Below are 17,618 nucleotides of genomic sequence, written 5' to 3' on the forward strand. Positions count from 1 at the left end.
CTGAGTTAAATTAAAACTTTGTTTGCAGCAAACTAATTATTTCAACTGCATTGTCTTTGGGTATAAGAACATGTGTATCATCCAATTTATTCAGAAAGTTTCTTTCTGGTCTTAGTAGTGGTCTTTTAGTATGATTTGGGTCAGGGGCTCATAACCTTTTGACCTTATTTGACCAACTTTCCCCCGTATAGTTGAACCCGGGGCCCACTCAAATATTAACACTCAATTATTAATCTTACACTTAATTCATCATATAATCATAATATTATTAATATATATATATATATATATATATATATATATATATATATATATATATACAACCTACTTTCAGTTAACAGGATACACCTTGTCAAATGATATAAAACAAATCACAAGGATTATTATCAACGTTTAGATCAGGATGATTACAAAAATAAATATTAATCAAATATACTATAAAAAAGGGACTTAAAATTACACAGCGCTAAAATAAATTCTAAGTAAATTAATAATAATAATATTTATATTTAAATATAAATATATTAATATATATAAATATTTATTTAAACGGTCAACAACATTTAAGTGCAAATAAAAATACAGCTTCACCACTTTAGTCATAATTTCTGCACTTAAGAACCCTCTCTATGACTTAAGCGCCAGACTTCTTCTGTTTGTTTGATATTGTCATTACTGCCACAAGTGGTGTAAAAGTGTATTACAACTGAGTACCGCTGCGGCCCATATGGACCTCAGTTGAGAAACAGATATTTTTGGGTGGCCCTTCAGGGGGCGCTCGCAGGCCAATAATGGGCCCTTGCCCCATGGTTAAGAAGTCAATGTACTCCATCGTCATGCATACAGACTTTACTCTTGAGTTACACTTGCATATAGACAGGTTTGACTCAAGTCTTGCCTTAGATCCGAATTTGCTTCAAGTTATAAGATTATTTAACTCAAAACTAGAACAAATCAGACCATTTCAATCAATGTCTGAGAAAGCCATTTCAGTAAATCCTGGTTTAATTAAAATGTGACTTGGTCTAGAACTAAGGCTTAATCCCTGTAGGGGAATCTGGGCAGCCCAGCCTTTGGCAAGCGGACGTCAAGGTAATCGATAGTGCCAGCCAGAAGCCAGAGCTTAAAAAACTTTCTTCGTGTTTGGGACCACTTTACCTTCTTGTGGAATACTTAAACGGACAAAGTAAAGTGGATGAAACGAAACCAGCGAGCCAGCATTTTCCAACAGAGTTCGCAATGAAAGCTACAAGCTGAAACTATTATTGCCGCATTTTACAATGTTTACAAAATATATTAATTGAGACTGTATAAACTGCTACTCTTGCACTTCCATCCATCCATCTTCAACCGCTTATCCGGAATCGGGTCGCGGGGACAGCAGCTCCAGCAAAGACCCCCAGACTTCCCTCTCCAGAGCAACATTTGCGACTTCCTCCTGGGGAATCCCGAAGCGTTCCCAGGCCAGAGAGGAGATGTAATCCCCCCATCTGGTCCTTGGCCTGCCGGGGGGCCTCCTCCCAGTGGGACGTGCAACCAGGACCTCCCTAGGGAGACGCTCGTGAGGCATCCGCACGAGATGCCCGAACCACCTAAGCTGGCTCCTTTCCAAGCGAAGGAGCAGCGGCTCTACTCCGAGTCTCTCTCGGGTGACTGCACTTCTCACCCTATCTCTAAGGGAGATGCCAGCCACCCTTCTGAGGAAACTCATTTCGGCCGCTTGTATCCGCGATCTTATTCTTTCGGTCATTACCCACACTTCATGACCATAGGTGAGAGTAGGAATGTAGATAGCTCGGTAGACCGAGAGCTTTGCCTTCTGGCTCAGCTCCCGTTTCGTCACAACAGTGCGGCAGAGAGACTGCAATACTGCCCCAGCTGCTCCGATTCTCCGGCTGATTTCCTTCTCCATCTTTCCCTCACTCGTGAACAAGACCCCGAGATACTTAAACTCCTCCACCTGGGACAGAGTCCTGTCCCCTACCCGGACTGTACAAACCATCGGTTTCCTGCTGAGAACCATGGCCTCAGATTTGGAGATGCTGATCCTCATTCCAGCCGCTGAACACTCGGCTGCGAACCGATCCAGTGAGAGCTGAAGGTCACGAACCGAAGGTGCCATCAGGACCACATCATCTGCAAACAGCAGTGACGCAACCTTTAGCCCCCCGAGACGTATACCCTCTCCGCCATGGCCACGACTCCGCCTAGAAATCCTGTCCATGAAAATCACAAACAGGATAGGTGACAGAGCGCAGCCCTGGCGGAGACCAACCCCCACTGGAAACGGATCCGACTTACATCCAAGCACCCGGACACAACTCTCGCTTTGGTTGTACAGAGATTGGATGGCCCTCAGCAGGGTTCCCCTCACTCCGTACTCCCTCAGCACCTCCCACAAGATCTCCCGAGGGACGCGGTCATACGCCTTCTCCAAATCCACAAAACACATGTAGACTGGATAGGCATACTCCCAGGCCCTCTCCAGGATTCCCGCAAGCGTGAAGAGTTGGTCAGTTGTTCCACGACCAGGACGGAATCCACATTGCTCCTCTTGAATCTGAGGTTCGACTATCGGCCGGACCCTCCTTTCCAGTACCTTGGCGTAAACTTTCCCAGGGAGGCTGAGTAGTGTGATACCCCTGTAATTAGCACACACCCTCTGGTCCCCCTTTTTGAAAAGGGGAACCACCACCCCAGTCTGCCACTCCCTCGGCACTGTCCCAGACTTCCACGCAATGTTGAAAAGGCGTATCAACCAAGACAGCCCATCAACACCCAGAGCCTTCAGCATTTCTGGACGGATCTCGTCAACCCCCGGAGCTTTGCCACTGTGGAGTTGTCTAACTACCTCAGTGACTTCACCCCGAGAGATCGACGTCGATCCCCCATCATCCTCAGGCCCTGCTCCTATCAGGGAGGGTGTGTCTGATGTATTTGGGTTCAGGAGTTCCTCAAAGTGCTCTTTCCAACGCCCTACGACTTCCTCACTTGAAGTCAGCAAAGTCCCATCCTTGCCGTACACAGCTTGGATGGTTCCCTGCTTCCCCCTCCTGAGGTGCCGTATGGTCTTCCAGAACAGCTTTGGTGCCGCCCGATAGTCCTTCTCCATGGATTCCCCGAACTGCTCCCACACCCTCTGCTTAGCCTCGTCCACAGCCACGGCCGCTGCCCTTCGGGCCCGTCGGTACCTTGCAACTGCCTCCGGAGTCCCCTGGGATAACATACCCCGGTAGGACTCCTTCTTCAGTCGGACGGCTTCCCTGACCACCACTGTCCACCAGGGTGTTCGAGGGTTACCGCCCCTTGAGGCACCTAAGACCTTCTGGCCACAGCTCGCAGCTGCAGCTTTAGCAATAGAGGCTTTGAACATTGCCCATTCCTGTTCAATGTCCCCAACCTCCACAGGGATGGCAGAGAAGTCCCGCCGGAGGTGGGAGTTGAAGTCCTTCCGGACAGAGGACTCCTCCAAACGTTCCCAGTTCACCCGCACTACACGCTTGGGTTTGCCAGGTCTGTCCAGAGGTTTCCCCCGCCATCTAACCCAACTCACCACCAGATGGTGATCAGTTGACAGTTCAGCCCCTCTCTTCACCCGAGTGTCCAAAACATACGGCCTCAGATCAGCTGATACGATTACAAAATCGATCATTGATCTTTGGCCTAGGGTGCTCTGGTACCAGGTACACCTATGAGCATCCTTATGCTTGAACATGGTGTTTGTTATCGCAAGTCCGTGACTAGCACAGAAGTCCAATAACAATCCACCACTCAGGTTCAGATCCGGGAGACCGTTCCTCCCAATCACGCCAGTCCAAGTATCACTGTCATTGCCCACGTGCGCGTTGAAATCCCCCAGCAAGACTATGGAATCCCCTGCCGGCGCCCCATACAGGACCCCATGCAAGGTATCCAAGAAGGCTGAATACTCTGAACTCCTGTTTGGTGCGTATGCACAAACAACAGTCAGAGTTTTCCCCCCTCCAACCCTAAGGCGAAGGGAGGCGACCCTCTTGTCCACTGGGGTGAACTCCAACGTACAGGCACTCAGCCGGGGACTCGTGAGTATCCCCACACCCGCCTGTGCCCTCACACCCTGAGCAACTCCAGAAGTGAACAAGGTCCATCCCTTGTCCAGGAGTGTGGTTTCAGAGCCCTTGCTATGCGTAGAGGTAAGCCCCACCAGATCCAACCGGTAGCGCTCCACCTCTCGCACCAGCTCAGGCTCCTTCCCCACCAGCGTAGAGACGTTCCACGTCCCGAAAGTCAGCCTCTGCTGCCCCGAATTGGTCCGTCTGGAGCCTCCACTTTCACTGCCATCCACTTGGCAGCGCACCCGACCCCACTGGTTCCGACCGCGGGTGGTGGGCCCACGTGGCAGAGAAGATGGTGTGTCCACGTAGCTTCTTCGGGCTGTGCCCGGCCGGGCTCCGTGGCAAGCCCGGCCACCAGGCGCTCGCTGACGAGCCCTACCTCCGGGCCTAGCTCCGGAGGAGGGCCCCGGGCTTCCTCCGGGCCGGGTAACGCATCCTCTTATAGTGTAGTTCATGGGGGGTATCGTAACCCTGATGGGGGGGGCATTCGGGTACTACACCTTGCCCAAGGGTGACCCGGAACTATGTAAGGCAGGGGCGTTCAACTCCCTGAGGCTTAATACAAGCCCACATACCTTCTACTCTTGCACTTGTCTGCACTTTCCTAAAAATATTTTTTTTTCCAATGTATTGGATATTTATTGGAGAATTACCTTACCTTTTTTTAATTTTATTTCACAAATCATTAAAACGGTTCATACAAAAGCTAAGCAGTTTAACATTTTGCAAATTCTGTTCCCTTACTGTACTGAAAATGAACCATACCATGTCCTGATAACCAAGGTGCGTCTGGAATTGTGACTACGACATACCGGTACACCCCTATTGCCTCCTCTTACCTGCCATGCCGTGAGGCAGTAAGTGCACATCAGATGACCACAAGGCTCAATCTTCACATCCTTGTCATTCTCTGCACAGATCTTGCATAACTGGAAGGTGGAGCCCATCTCACAGTAGAGCTCATACTGCTCCTGAGGGGGTAGAGAAGAGGCAGCCATCAGTTACCCGTACACGCTACCAATCGCCAGACAAGCCTGAAGTAGTACCTGTTTTGTAGGACTGGTGGGGTTTTGCTGACAAATGTCGCTTTGACTTGACTTTTAGACCATGCAATAACAAGCTATTTTTAGTATCCCCAAAGTTGTCCCCCGATATGAGGATGCAAATTCATAAAGAACATTTAAGTGGTAGAGTCAGCCAATGTCACTGACTTTATTTTTTGTAATTTATTTTTTGTCTTGTAATTTACCTGTGCCTAACAAACTACATTGCAAAAACTGAAATCTAAGTAAGATGAAATATGTCAAATAAGGGTGATGTTTGCTTATTTGCTGTCTGATAAGATCATTCTTCTCACGAAGCAGATTTTATGTTAGAGTGTTTTACTTGTTTTAAGTGTTTTAGTCCTGAATTATATTTGTAAGATATTAGATTTGATGACCTACATTGAGTAAAACATGCTTGGAACTAGAATATCAACTGTTGTGTCATCAACACTCCCAAGTAGAAAACTACTTTTTAAAGTAATCATTTCTTATTTCAAGCATGAAACAAAAATCGTGACTTTGACACGATTGTCTCATAATTAAAACAGATGACAGCCAAATGGACTTTGCTGTTTTATTTTCAATGAAACAATAGAAAATAGGTCCTCATATAGTAGTACAGTTGGCACAGTACAGTAAACTGACAGTTAATATTTAAACATTTAACATTTCTAACTATTTTGAACAGAAATAGTTCATGCACATTCAGGTAAATTCTTCAAAATTACAATTTTGGCCGGGGGCCGGACTGTATATGTGCGCACTAATTGACTGAAAGAGCACGCACTTGGCGCGATGATGTCATGTTGTCGATGGAAAAATGCATTTTTAGACAATATGATTTGCCTGAGCGGCTAGGAGACCCCGATAGTAACAAGCGCTTGCTTTGTTGCCTTTCCATTAAAGGCCTACTGAAAGCCACTACTAGCGACCACGCAGTCTGATAGTTTATATATCAATGATGAAATCTTAACATTGCAACACATGCCAATACGGCCGGGTTAACTTATAAAGTGACATTTTAAAATTCCCGGGAAATATCCGGCTGAAACATCGCGTATGATGATGTATGCGCGTGACGAAGTCCGAGTAACGGAAGTTATGGTACCTCGTAGAATCCTATACAAAAAGCTCTGTTTTCATTTCATAATTCCACAGTATTCTGGACATCTTTTGCAATTTTTTTAATGAACAATGAAGGCTGCAAAGAAGACAGTTGTAGGTGGGATCAGTGTATTAGCAGCGGACTACAGCAACACAACCAGGAGGACTTTGTTGGAGCGCTAGCCGCGCTAGCCGCCGACCTCACCTTGACTTCCTACGTCTCCGGGCCGCCTGCTGTCACAGAGACGTGGCTCACTGCACAATCCTCAACAGACTGTGTCCAAATACAGGGATACACTTTCCACAGTCGTCCCCGAGCCATATTTTGTTGAAGTATTAAGCTCGAGTTGAATAGCTGGCTGCACAAATGCCTATTCCTAAAATTAGGACAACTACATTATATGAGGCATAAATAAACACAGGTGAGCACGGGTGTTGATGAGCAAATGAGGGCTGGCTGGCGTAGGTGGAGAGCTAATGTTTTTAGCATAGCTCTGTGCAGTCCGGTTGCTAAGTTAGCTTCAATGGCGTCGTTAGCACAGCATTGTTAACCTTCGCCAGCCTGGAAAGCATTAACCGTGTATTTACATGTCCACGGTTTAATAGTATTGTTGATTTTCTATCTATACTTCCAGTCAGGGGTTTATTTCTTTTGTTTCTATATGCAGTTAAAGCAAGATGCTATCACTTTAGCTCGTAGCTAAAGCATTTCGCCGATGTATTGTCGTGGAGATAAAAGTCACTGAATGTCCATTTCGCGTTCTCCACTCTCATTTTCAAGAGGATATAGTATCCCAGGTGGTTTAACATACAAATCCGTGATCTACAATAGAAAAAGGAGAGTGTGGAATCCAATGAGCCAGCTTGTACCTAAGTTACGGTCAGAGCGAAAAAAGATACGTCCATCGCTGCCTCTCAAGTCCTTCACTGTAACGTTCCTCATCTACGAATCTTTCATCCTCGCTCAAATTAATGGGGTAATCATCACTTTCTCGGTCCGAATCGCTCTCGCTGCTGGTGTAAACAATGGGGAAATGTGAGGAGCCTTTCAACCTGTGACGTCACGCTACTTCCGGTACAGGCAAGGCTTTTTTTTTATCAGCGAGCAAAAGTTGCGAACTTTATCGTCGATGTTCTCTACTAAATCCTTTCGGCAAAAATATGGCAATATCGCGAAATGATCAAGTATGACACATAGAATGGATCTGCTATTCCCGTTTAAATAAAAAAATATCATTTCAGTAGGCCTTTAAGAACAATAAATGAGTTTTTAGTATAAGTTTGCTGGTTTCAAGAAATGTAATGCCGAGTGCATATCATTATGTCAATATAATGGCACTAGCATTTACTTCATTTAAGAATATTTTTCAACCTATTGAGCAAAAAGGTCTCTTTTTTTTATACCAAGAAAAGTGCACTTGTTATTAGTGAGAATAGACTTATTTTAAGCTATTTTTGGGTTCATTGAGGTTAGTTAATGTTACTTGTTTTGTAAAGTGTTCAATTGGCAGATCATTTTGCTTAGTTCAAATAAAATACCCCTAATTTTTAGGGTCCGCACAGGACCATTTCAAAGGAATCCCAAAGGGAGTCCTTTTGCAATGGGACGAAAGGACCCTATTGAATTTGTAAGGTTTTATTATTATTATTATTATTATTATTTTACCGACCCCACAAAGAACGCTAATTTGACCCACTTAACATGCTCCAAAACTCACCAAATTTGACACACACATCAGGACCTGCGAAAATTTCAATAAAATAAAACAACCAAACCCCAAAAATAAAAATTGCGCTCTAGCGCCCCCTAGGAAAAAAAAACCAAACTGCCTGTAACTCCCACTAGGAAGGTCGTAGAGACATGAAACAAAAACCTGTATGTAGGTCTGCTTTAGACCTACAACTCATAATGACACATTCTCGGGCGAAAACCAACAGGAAGTTGGCAATTTCCCATTTTAGACAAAAATGTACTAAAAACACTGCTTTTTACGTCTTTGACCTCTAATTTGACCCCCTTAAAGTACTTCAAAACTCACCAAACTTCTCACACACATCGGTACTGGTGGAAATTGCGATCTAAACATAATTTTTGCAAAAAACAGAGAAAAAACTGCTCCTCAGAGGAAAACTCAGACAAAACTGCTTGTAACTTCCGATAGGAACGTCGTAGAGACATGAAACAAATACCTCTATGTAGGTCTCGCCTAGACCTACATTTCATATATTGACATCCTTCAGCAAAAATCTACAGGAAGTTTGCTATTCCTCCTTCAAAACAAAATTTTTGTTACAACCGGTCACCAAACATCAAACGTTATCTCCTCTGAGCGCGTTTGTCGTTTCGGCTTCAAACTGCTACAGGAGAGAGATTGAACCCTTCTGATTAAAAGTTGACGACGGCGTTTTGATTTGTCTTTTTTTTTTTAAATTTCCAAACATCATCGACGGCGCGTGCAGCCAAAAACCAGCCACGCCACATCACACACGTCCGCTGCTCCCACCTGAGTGACTTTGATGTGGTCTTGGGGGGAAGGTTCGCAAAGTCCTGTCAGGTCTGGATTTTGAGGTCGGCCATCAGGGAATAAATAGCTGAAGACAAATAGGCACAAAGTTGATGCATTACAAGTACACAAGATAGGAACAATTATGCTGCGTGTAGTATCTAAATACTAATCTAATTAAACAAATAGTTTTGGGGCATAAGTGTCATGGTTGTAGACAAACAATCAATCCCACTAGTGCATTTATTTCATTCCAATTAACCTGAAAACTGTTTCTGGCTGTATTTGCGGAGGCTCGACATTTGACAAAAGGTCCTTTTCATGATGTAAAACTTTAAAAGATTACACATTTCGAATAAAAAAATACAGCCACCAAAGGAGTATTTCAATGAAAATACCAAAAGTGAGAAGATGCTGATAAACAAGTGGTATCAAGATGTTATGGGTTCTTATCGACTACCTCAATTTGCAAAAATTCTTGAGAAATTATTTGTAAATAGACTTGATAAGTTCATTGACAAACATGAGCTACTGAATGACCATCAGAATGTGTTCAGGAGTAATCCATCTACAAACCCCGTTTCCATATGAGTTGGGAAATTGTGTTAGATGTAAATATAAACGGAATACAATGATTTGCAAATCCTTTTCAAGCCATATTCAGTTGAATATGCTACAAAGACAACATATTTGATGTTCAAACTCATAAACTTTTTTTTTTTTTGCAAATAATAATTAACTTAGAATTTCATGGCTGCAACACGTGCCAAAGTAGTTGGGAAAGGGCATGTTCACCACTGTGTTACATGGCCTTTCCTTTTAACAACACTCAGTAAAGGTTTGGGAACTGAGGAGACACATTTTTGAAGCTTCTCAGGTGGAATTCTTTCCCATTCTTGCTTGATGTACAGCTTAAGTTGTTTAACAGTCCGGGGGTCTCCCTTCTGCTATTTTAGGCTTCACACATTTTCAATGGGAGACAGGTCTGGACTACAGGCAGGCCAGTCTAGTACCCGCACTCTTTTACTATGAAGCCACGTTGATGTAACACGTGGCTTGGCATTGTCTTGCTGAAATAAGCAGGGGCGCCCATGGTAACGTTGCTTGGATGGCAACATATGTTGCTCCAAAACCTGTATGTACCTTTCAGCACTAATGGCGCCTTCACAGATGTGTAAGTTACCCATGTCTTGGGCACTAATACACCCCCATACCATCACACATGCTGGCTTTTACACTTTGCGCCTAGAACAATCCGGATGGTTCTTTTCCTCTTTGGTCCGGAGGACACGACGTCCACAGTTTCCAAAAACAATTTGAAATGTGGACTCGTCAGACCACAGAACACTTTTCCACTTTGTATCAGTCCATCTTAGATGAGCTCAGGCCCAGCGAAGCCGACGGCGTGTCTGGGTGTTGTTGATAAACGGTTTTCGCCTTGCATTGGAGAGTTTTAACTTGCACTTACAGATGTAGCGACCAACTGTAGTAACTGACAGTGGGTTTCTGAAGTGTTTCTGAGCCCATGTGGTGATATCCTTTACACACTGATGTGGCTTGTTGATGCAGTACAGCCTGAGGGATGGAAGGTCACGGGCTTAGCTGCTTACGTGCAGTGATTTCTCCAGATTCTCTGAACCCTTTGATGATATTACGGAGCGTAGATGGTGAAATCCCTAAATTCCTTGCAATAGCTGCTTGAGAAAGGTTTTTCTTAAACTGTTCAACAATTTGCTCACGCATTTGTTGACAAAGTAGTGACCCTCGCCCCATCCTTGTTTGTGAATGACTGAGCAATCATGGCATCTACTTTTATACCCAATCATGGCACCCACCTGTTCCCAATTAGCCTGTTCACCTGTGGGATGTTCCAAATAAGTGTTTGATGAGCATTCCTCAACTTTATCAGTATTTATTGCCACCTTTCCCAACTTCTTTGTCACGTGTTGCTGGCATTAAATTCTAAAGTTAATGATTATTTGCACAAAAAAAATGTTTATCAGTTTGAACATCAAATATGTTGTCTTTGTAGCATATTCAACTGAATATGGGTAGAAAATGATTTGCAAATCATTGTATTCCGTTTATATTTACATCTAACACAATTTCCCAACTCATATGGAAACGGGGTTTGTACATCCCTAGCGGTGATGGACTTTGTAGAAAACATAGCTACAGCAATAGAAAAAAGCAACCCACCGTTGGAGTATTAATTGACTTATGTAAAGCTTTTGACACAATCGATCATTCCTTACTTCTGCAAAAATTAAACAACTATGGCATAAGAGGTGTTTCACAACAGTGGTTAAGTAGTTATTTAGGTAATAGATCTCAATATGTGGAAATTAATAAGACTAAATCACAGCCAAGAAGAGTAACTTGTGGCGTTCCACAAGGCTCGGTATTGGGACCTAGGTTATTTATATTTTATTTAAATGATATTTGTTCAGTATCTAATACATTTAAATGTATTATGTTTGCAGATGACACAAATGTATATTGTTCAGGAGAAGACTTGAAGGAAGTGTTGAGGATAATAGAGAATGAGTTGATTCAGCTAAAAAATGGTTTGATATTAATAAGTTATCATTAAATAAGAAAACAAAATGTATGGTGTTTAGTGGTGCAAGGACAAATTGTGAAGCAAAATTAAAATTACATTTAGTGGAAATTGATAAGAGTATATGAAACTAAATTCTTGGGAATAATAATTGATCATAAATTATGTTGGAAAGCGCATATTGAATATATAAAGGGAAAAATATCCAAATCCATTACTATTCTGTATAAAGTAAGACACATGCTGAATAAGAAGTGTCTGCATATGTTATATTATTCTTTTATTTTTCCATATTTAACATATTGTGTTGAAGTTTGGGAGAATGTCTAAAAAACAAACATAGACCCAATAATTATAGGCCTACTGAAAGCCACTACTAGCGACCACGCAGTCTGATAGTTTATATATCAATGATGAAATCTTCACATTGCAACACATGCCAATACGTTAACTTATAAAGTGACATTTTAAATTTCCCGCTAAACTTCCGGTTGGAAACGTCTATGTATGATGACGTATGCGCGTGACGTCAATCGTTGAAACGGAAGTATTGGTACCCCATTGAATCCAATACAAAAAAGCTCTGTTTTCATCTCAAAATTCCACAGTATTCTGGACATATGTGTTGGTGAATCTTTTGCAATTTGTTTAATGAACAATGGAGACTGCAAAGAAGAAAGTTGTAGGTGGGATCGGTGTATTAGCGGCTGGCTGCAGCAACACAACCAGGAGGACTTTGACTTGGATAGCAGACGCGCTATCCGACGCTAGCCGCCGACCGCACGGATGATCGGGTGAAGTCCTTCGCCCTTCCGTTGATCGCTGGAATGCAGGTGAGCATGGGTGTTGATGAGCAGATGAGGGTCTGGCTGGCGTAGGTGGATAGCTAATGTTTTTAGCATAGCTCTGTGAGGTCCCGTTGCTAAGTTAGCTTCAATGACGTTGTTAGCAACAGCATTGTTAAGCTTCGCCAAGCTGGGAATTATTAACCGTGTAGTTACATGTCAATGGTTTAATAGTATTGTTGATCTTCTGTCTATCCTTCCAGTCAGGGGTTTATTTATTTTGTTTCTATCTGCATTTGAGCCCGATGCTATCACGTTAGCTCAGTAGCTAAAGAGCTTCGCCGATGTATTGTCGTGGAGATAAAAGTCACTGTGAATGTCCATTTCGCGTTCTGGACTCTCATTTTCAAGAGGATATAGTATCCCAGGTGGTTTAAAATACAAATCTGTGATCCACAATAGAAAAAGGAGAAAGTGTGGAATCCAATGAGCCCTTGTACCTAAGTTACGGTCAGAGCGAAAAAAGATACGTCCTGCACTGCACTCTAGTCCTTCACTCTCACTTTCCTCATCCACAAATCTTTCATCCTTGCTCAAATTAATGGGGTAATCGTCGCTTTCTCGGTCCGAATCTCTCTCGCTGCTGGTGTAAACAATGGGGAAATGTGAGGAGTCCTTCCTCCGGTGACGTCACGCTACTTCCGGTATAGGCAAGGCTTTTTTTTATCAGCGACCAAAAGTTGTGACCTTTATCGTCGATGTTCTCTACTAAATCCTTTCAGCAAAAATATGGCAATATCGCGAAATGATCAAGTATGACACATAGAATGGATCTGCTATCCCCGTTTAAATAAAAAAAATTCATTTCAGTAGGCCTCTAAACGTCAAAAAAGGGTCATTAGAATAATACGCAAAGCGTGCTACTATGAACATACCGTATTTTTCGGACTATAAGTCGCAGCTTTTTTCATAGTTTGGCCGGGGGTGCGACTTATACTCAGGAGCGACTTATGTGTGAAATGATTAACACATTAGCGTAAAATATCAAATAATATTATTTAGCTCATTCCCGTAAGAGACTAGACCAGGCCTGGGCAATTATTTTGACTCGGGGGCCACATTTAGAGAAAAAAATGTGTCTGGGGGCCGGTATATCTATTTTTAGGAACACTAATATAAAACCTCACAATAAAGTCTGATTGAATGCTCAAAATGTTATGACAGACCGCCCTTAAAATGGAATGGAATTTTTTTAATTGTTCTATGAAGGATAAAACACTGAATATTGACAACATATGAACGTCACACCCTCTCTCCATCCACATATTTTACAATCAAGTCAAACGCAATAAAAATGCAACAAACAGTGAAATATGAACGTGAAGGGTAAAGAACCTCACCTACAATCTGATATATGTGATATATCACTAAGCTTTAGAACTTTCTTGTAAAAATCTCCTTCCACGTCTGTCCCTGACACCCACATTTCAGGCTCTGGAAACACTCTGTGGAAACACTCCCCACCCACACTGCTTGGTGCCTCGTCTGAGCTGCTGTGACGTACATTACCATAGTAACTAGTAGGGTTCTACGGTATACGGGTATTAGTATAGTACAGCGATACTAATGAATCATATTCGGTACCATACCGCCTCTGAAAACTACCCTAAGATTTTTTGGTTAAAATAAAGCCAACAATGCAATTTTTTTGTGGTCCCCTTTATTTAGAAAAGTATCAAAAGGTACCGAAAAGTATCGAAATAATATTGGTATCAGGACAACACTAGTCACTAAAATATCATGCAAAAGTGCAGATTCCAAGCATAGAAAGATTTCGTATAGTTGAAGACTTCCGGTCATTATAAAACATGACCGCACATCATAATGGCAGCTACACTTTCCATCTTAAACATCTAAAAAAAAATATTTGGGAATGTCCGGCGGGCCAGATTGAAAAGCTTAACGGGCCGCATGTGGCCCCCGGGCCTTAATTTGCCCAGGTCTGGACTAGACGTATAAGATTTCATGGGATTTAGCAATTAGGAGTGACAGATTGCTTGGTAAACGTATAGCATGTTCTATATGTTATAGTTATTTGAATGACTCTTACCATAATATGTTACGTTAACATACCAGGCACCTTCTTAGTTGCTTATTTATGCCTCATACAACGTACACTTATTCAGCCTGTTGTTCACTATTCTTTAGACATTTTAAATTGCCTTTCAAATGTCTATTCTTGGTGTTGGCTTTTATCAAATACATTTCCCCAAAAAATGCGACTTATGTTTATTTCCTTCTTTATCATGCATTTTCGGCCAGTGCGACTTATACTCCGGAGTGACTTATACTCCGAAAAATGTAGTACCAATCCATTATTTAGAAGTTTTAATGTGTTAAAATGTTCAGACATTGTGTTTAAAAAAAAAATTGGAAATGATGCTTGGAGTAAAGAACAACAGCCTTCCAGCTTGTATTCTTAGGCTATTTACATTAAGAGGAGAAAACTATCATTTACGGGGGATATAGATTTTTGAGGGGGTCACATTGAAATGTCCTTATTTTTGAAGGAAAAGCACTGTACTTTTCAATGAAGATAACTTTAAACTAGTCTTAATTTGAAAGAAATACACTCTATACCAGGGGTCACCAACGCGGTGCCCGTAAGGACCAGATGAGTAGCCCGCCGGCCTGTTCTAAAAATAGCTCAAATAGCAGCACTTACCAGTGAGCTGCCTCTATTTTTTACATTTTATTTATTTACTAGCAAGCTGGTCTCGCTTTGCTCGACATTTTTAATTCTAAGAGAGACAAAACTCAAATAGAATTTGAAAATCCAAGAAAATATTTTAAAGACTTGGTCTTCACTTGTTTAAATAAATTCATTAATTTTTTTTACTTTGCTTCTTATAACTTTCAGAAAGACAATTTTAGAGAAAAAATACAACCTTAAAAATGGTTTTAGGATTTTTAAACACATATACCTTTTTACCTTTTAAATGTCTTCCTCTTCTTTCCTTACAATTTAAATCAATGTTCAAGTAAATACAATTTTTTTATTGTAAAGAATAATAAATAAATTTTAATTTAATTCTTCATTTTAGCTTCTGTTTTTTCGACGAAGAATATTTGTGAAATATTTCTTCAAACTTATTATGATTAAAATTCAAAAAAATTATTCTGGCAAATCTACAAAATTAGTAGAATCAAATTTAAATCTTATTTCAAAGTCTTTTGAGTTTCTTTTAAAATTTTTGTTCTGGAAAATCTAGAAGAAATAATGATTTGTCTTTTTTAGAAATATAGCTTGGTCCAATTTGTTATATATTCTAACAAAGTGCAGATTGGATTTTAACCTATTTAAAACATGTCATCAAAATTCTAAAATTAATCTTAATCAGGAAAAATGACTAATGATGTTCTATAAATTCTTTTTTTAATTTTTTCAAAAAGATTCGAATTAGCTAGTTTTTCTCTTCTTTTTTTCGGTTGAATTTTGAATTTTAAAGAGTCGAAATTGAAGATAAACTATGTTTCAAAATGTAATTGTCATTTTTTTGTGTTTTCTCCTCTTTTAAACCGTTCAATTAAGTGTATGTATCATTAATTATTAATAATAACATAGAGTTAAAGGTAAATTGAGCAAATTGGCTATTTCTGGCAATTTATTGAAGTGTGTATCAAACTGGTAGCCCTTTGCATTAATCACTACCCAAGAAGTAGCTCTTGCTTTCAAAAAGGTTGGTGACCCCTGCTCTATACATTGCTAATGTGGTAAATGACTATTCTAGCTGCAAATGTCTGCTTTTTGGTGCAATATCTACATAGGTGCATAGAGGCCCATTTCCAGCAACTATCACTCCAGTGTTCTAATGGTACAATGTGTTTGCTCATTGGCTCAGAAGGCTAATTGATGATTAGAAAACCCTTGTGCAATCATGTTCACACATCTGAAAACAGTTTAGCTCGTTACAGAAGCTACAAAACTGACCTTTGAGCAGATTGAGTTTCTGGAGCATCACATTTGTGGGGTCAATTAAATGCTCAAAATGGCCAGAAAAAGAGAACTTTCATTTGAAACTCGACAGTCTATTCTTGTTCTTAGAAATGAAGGCTATTCCACTAAATTGTTTGGGTGACCCCAAACTTTTGAACGGTAGTGTAGGTAAAGTAAGAAGGAATATAAAATACAAATGTATTTCAGTTTTAGGAATTAAATGGTGGAACAAGCTCAGTGATGAGTTGAAGACATGGAGTTCTTTGTTAAGCTTTACGAAAACCTTGAAAGGTGAAATCATTGAAAATGATAAAATATAGTAACAATTACTTTCATCACATTGATTTTTTCAACGTTGATGTTTCAGGTAATCTAATTTTCAGTGAAGTTATAGCTTTTGGCTTCAGCCTATTCCTTTTTCGGTCATTCTTTTTCTTTTCTTTTCTTTTTGTGTGTAAATGTGTATGATTGTTAAATATGTATAATCTGTACTGTTAAACTGGTCACACAAAATGGTTGATTATATGACCGAAATAAACTTATTTCATTCATTCATATGGCAGATGTGACACCAATATACAAAATATGGTGGAAATAGGCTTTGTATGTTTTCACACATTCTGCAAACTGGCTGTTTTGTTACACGTGTTGTCGTAAAAGTGTGTCAGGTGGAATGTTTCTGTACTCACAATCCTTCCCTGAAGCCATCTATGAGGGCCTGGAAGAGAGGTTTATTGTGAGGAATGGTCTGGAGAATGTTTCCATCTGCCGTCACGTAGCCGATGGCCCACTGGCCCAGACGGGTGCAGCTCAGTCTAAAGATGTAACTGAGGAGACACGGATGAGGAAAATAAAACACGACATACTAAAACAGCGGGAGAAGATCGCACTGTTTTAATGAGGAAGATATTTAGGGCGCAAACAGACGCTGCAATGATGCTCTCGGAGGGTCTGATGACGTCTTTACAAATATGAACTGACGTGCTGTGAGGAGTTTTACAGTACTTGCTAGAATTTGCGCTAGAATCGGTTGTGTCACTCGACACTAATCAACCAAGTCAAAGCAGTGACATGGTTTTGTAGAGCACACAATGGGGACCATTGATGCTAGGTACCAGTGCTACACTGCACTGGAGCCTTCATTCACACACACAAAGACTCACACACAAGTGGGCTTAACCAATCTACAACCAATGCCTTGCTTGTCATTGCATCTATGCAAATCACTAGTTTGCATAAAATAGTGTGTTGAGTAATTTAATTTGGCCACACACAAAATACCTGCAATAATTATATTTCATTTCAAAGACTGCTTACATTTCTGCTCTCACGCATTCTTTAATCTTTTCTCTGCCTATTTGAAAAATGGTGACAAAAGGAAGTGAACAAACGATTTAGTGTCAACATATTGTCAACACTTGGGTATTTTTTACATGTGAATAATATAAATACAGTCTATTATACAGCATTATTCACATGTAAATACTATAAATACAGTCTATTATACAGCATTATTCACATGTGAATA

General features: G+C 41.0%; 1 protein-coding gene across 4 annotated transcripts in view; it reads right to left on the minus strand.

The window, feature by feature from the left end:
- Window positions 1–17,618, minus strand: part of cbl (Cbl proto-oncogene, E3 ubiquitin protein ligase) — a 129,901-nt gene that overhangs the window by 27,000 nt on the left and 85,283 nt on the right. For all 4 annotated transcript variants that reach the window (XM_062059880.1, XM_062059879.1, XM_062059877.1 and 1 more), the window contains exons 6-8: window positions 16,780–16,917; window positions 8,749–8,836; window positions 4,934–5,065 (exon numbers count right to left, since the gene is read on the minus strand). In XM_062059880.1, coding sequence (XP_061915864.1) covers window positions 4,934–5,065; window positions 8,749–8,836; window positions 16,780–16,917 — 358 coding nt within the window. The remainder of the gene's footprint in view (window positions 1–4,933; window positions 5,066–8,748; window positions 8,837–16,779; window positions 16,918–17,618) is intronic.

The sequence above is a fragment of the Entelurus aequoreus genome, linkage group LG10 (assembly GCF_033978785.1).
Source record: "Entelurus aequoreus isolate RoL-2023_Sb linkage group LG10, RoL_Eaeq_v1.1, whole genome shotgun sequence".
NCBI lineage: Eukaryota > Metazoa > Chordata > Actinopteri > Syngnathiformes > Syngnathidae > Entelurus > Entelurus aequoreus.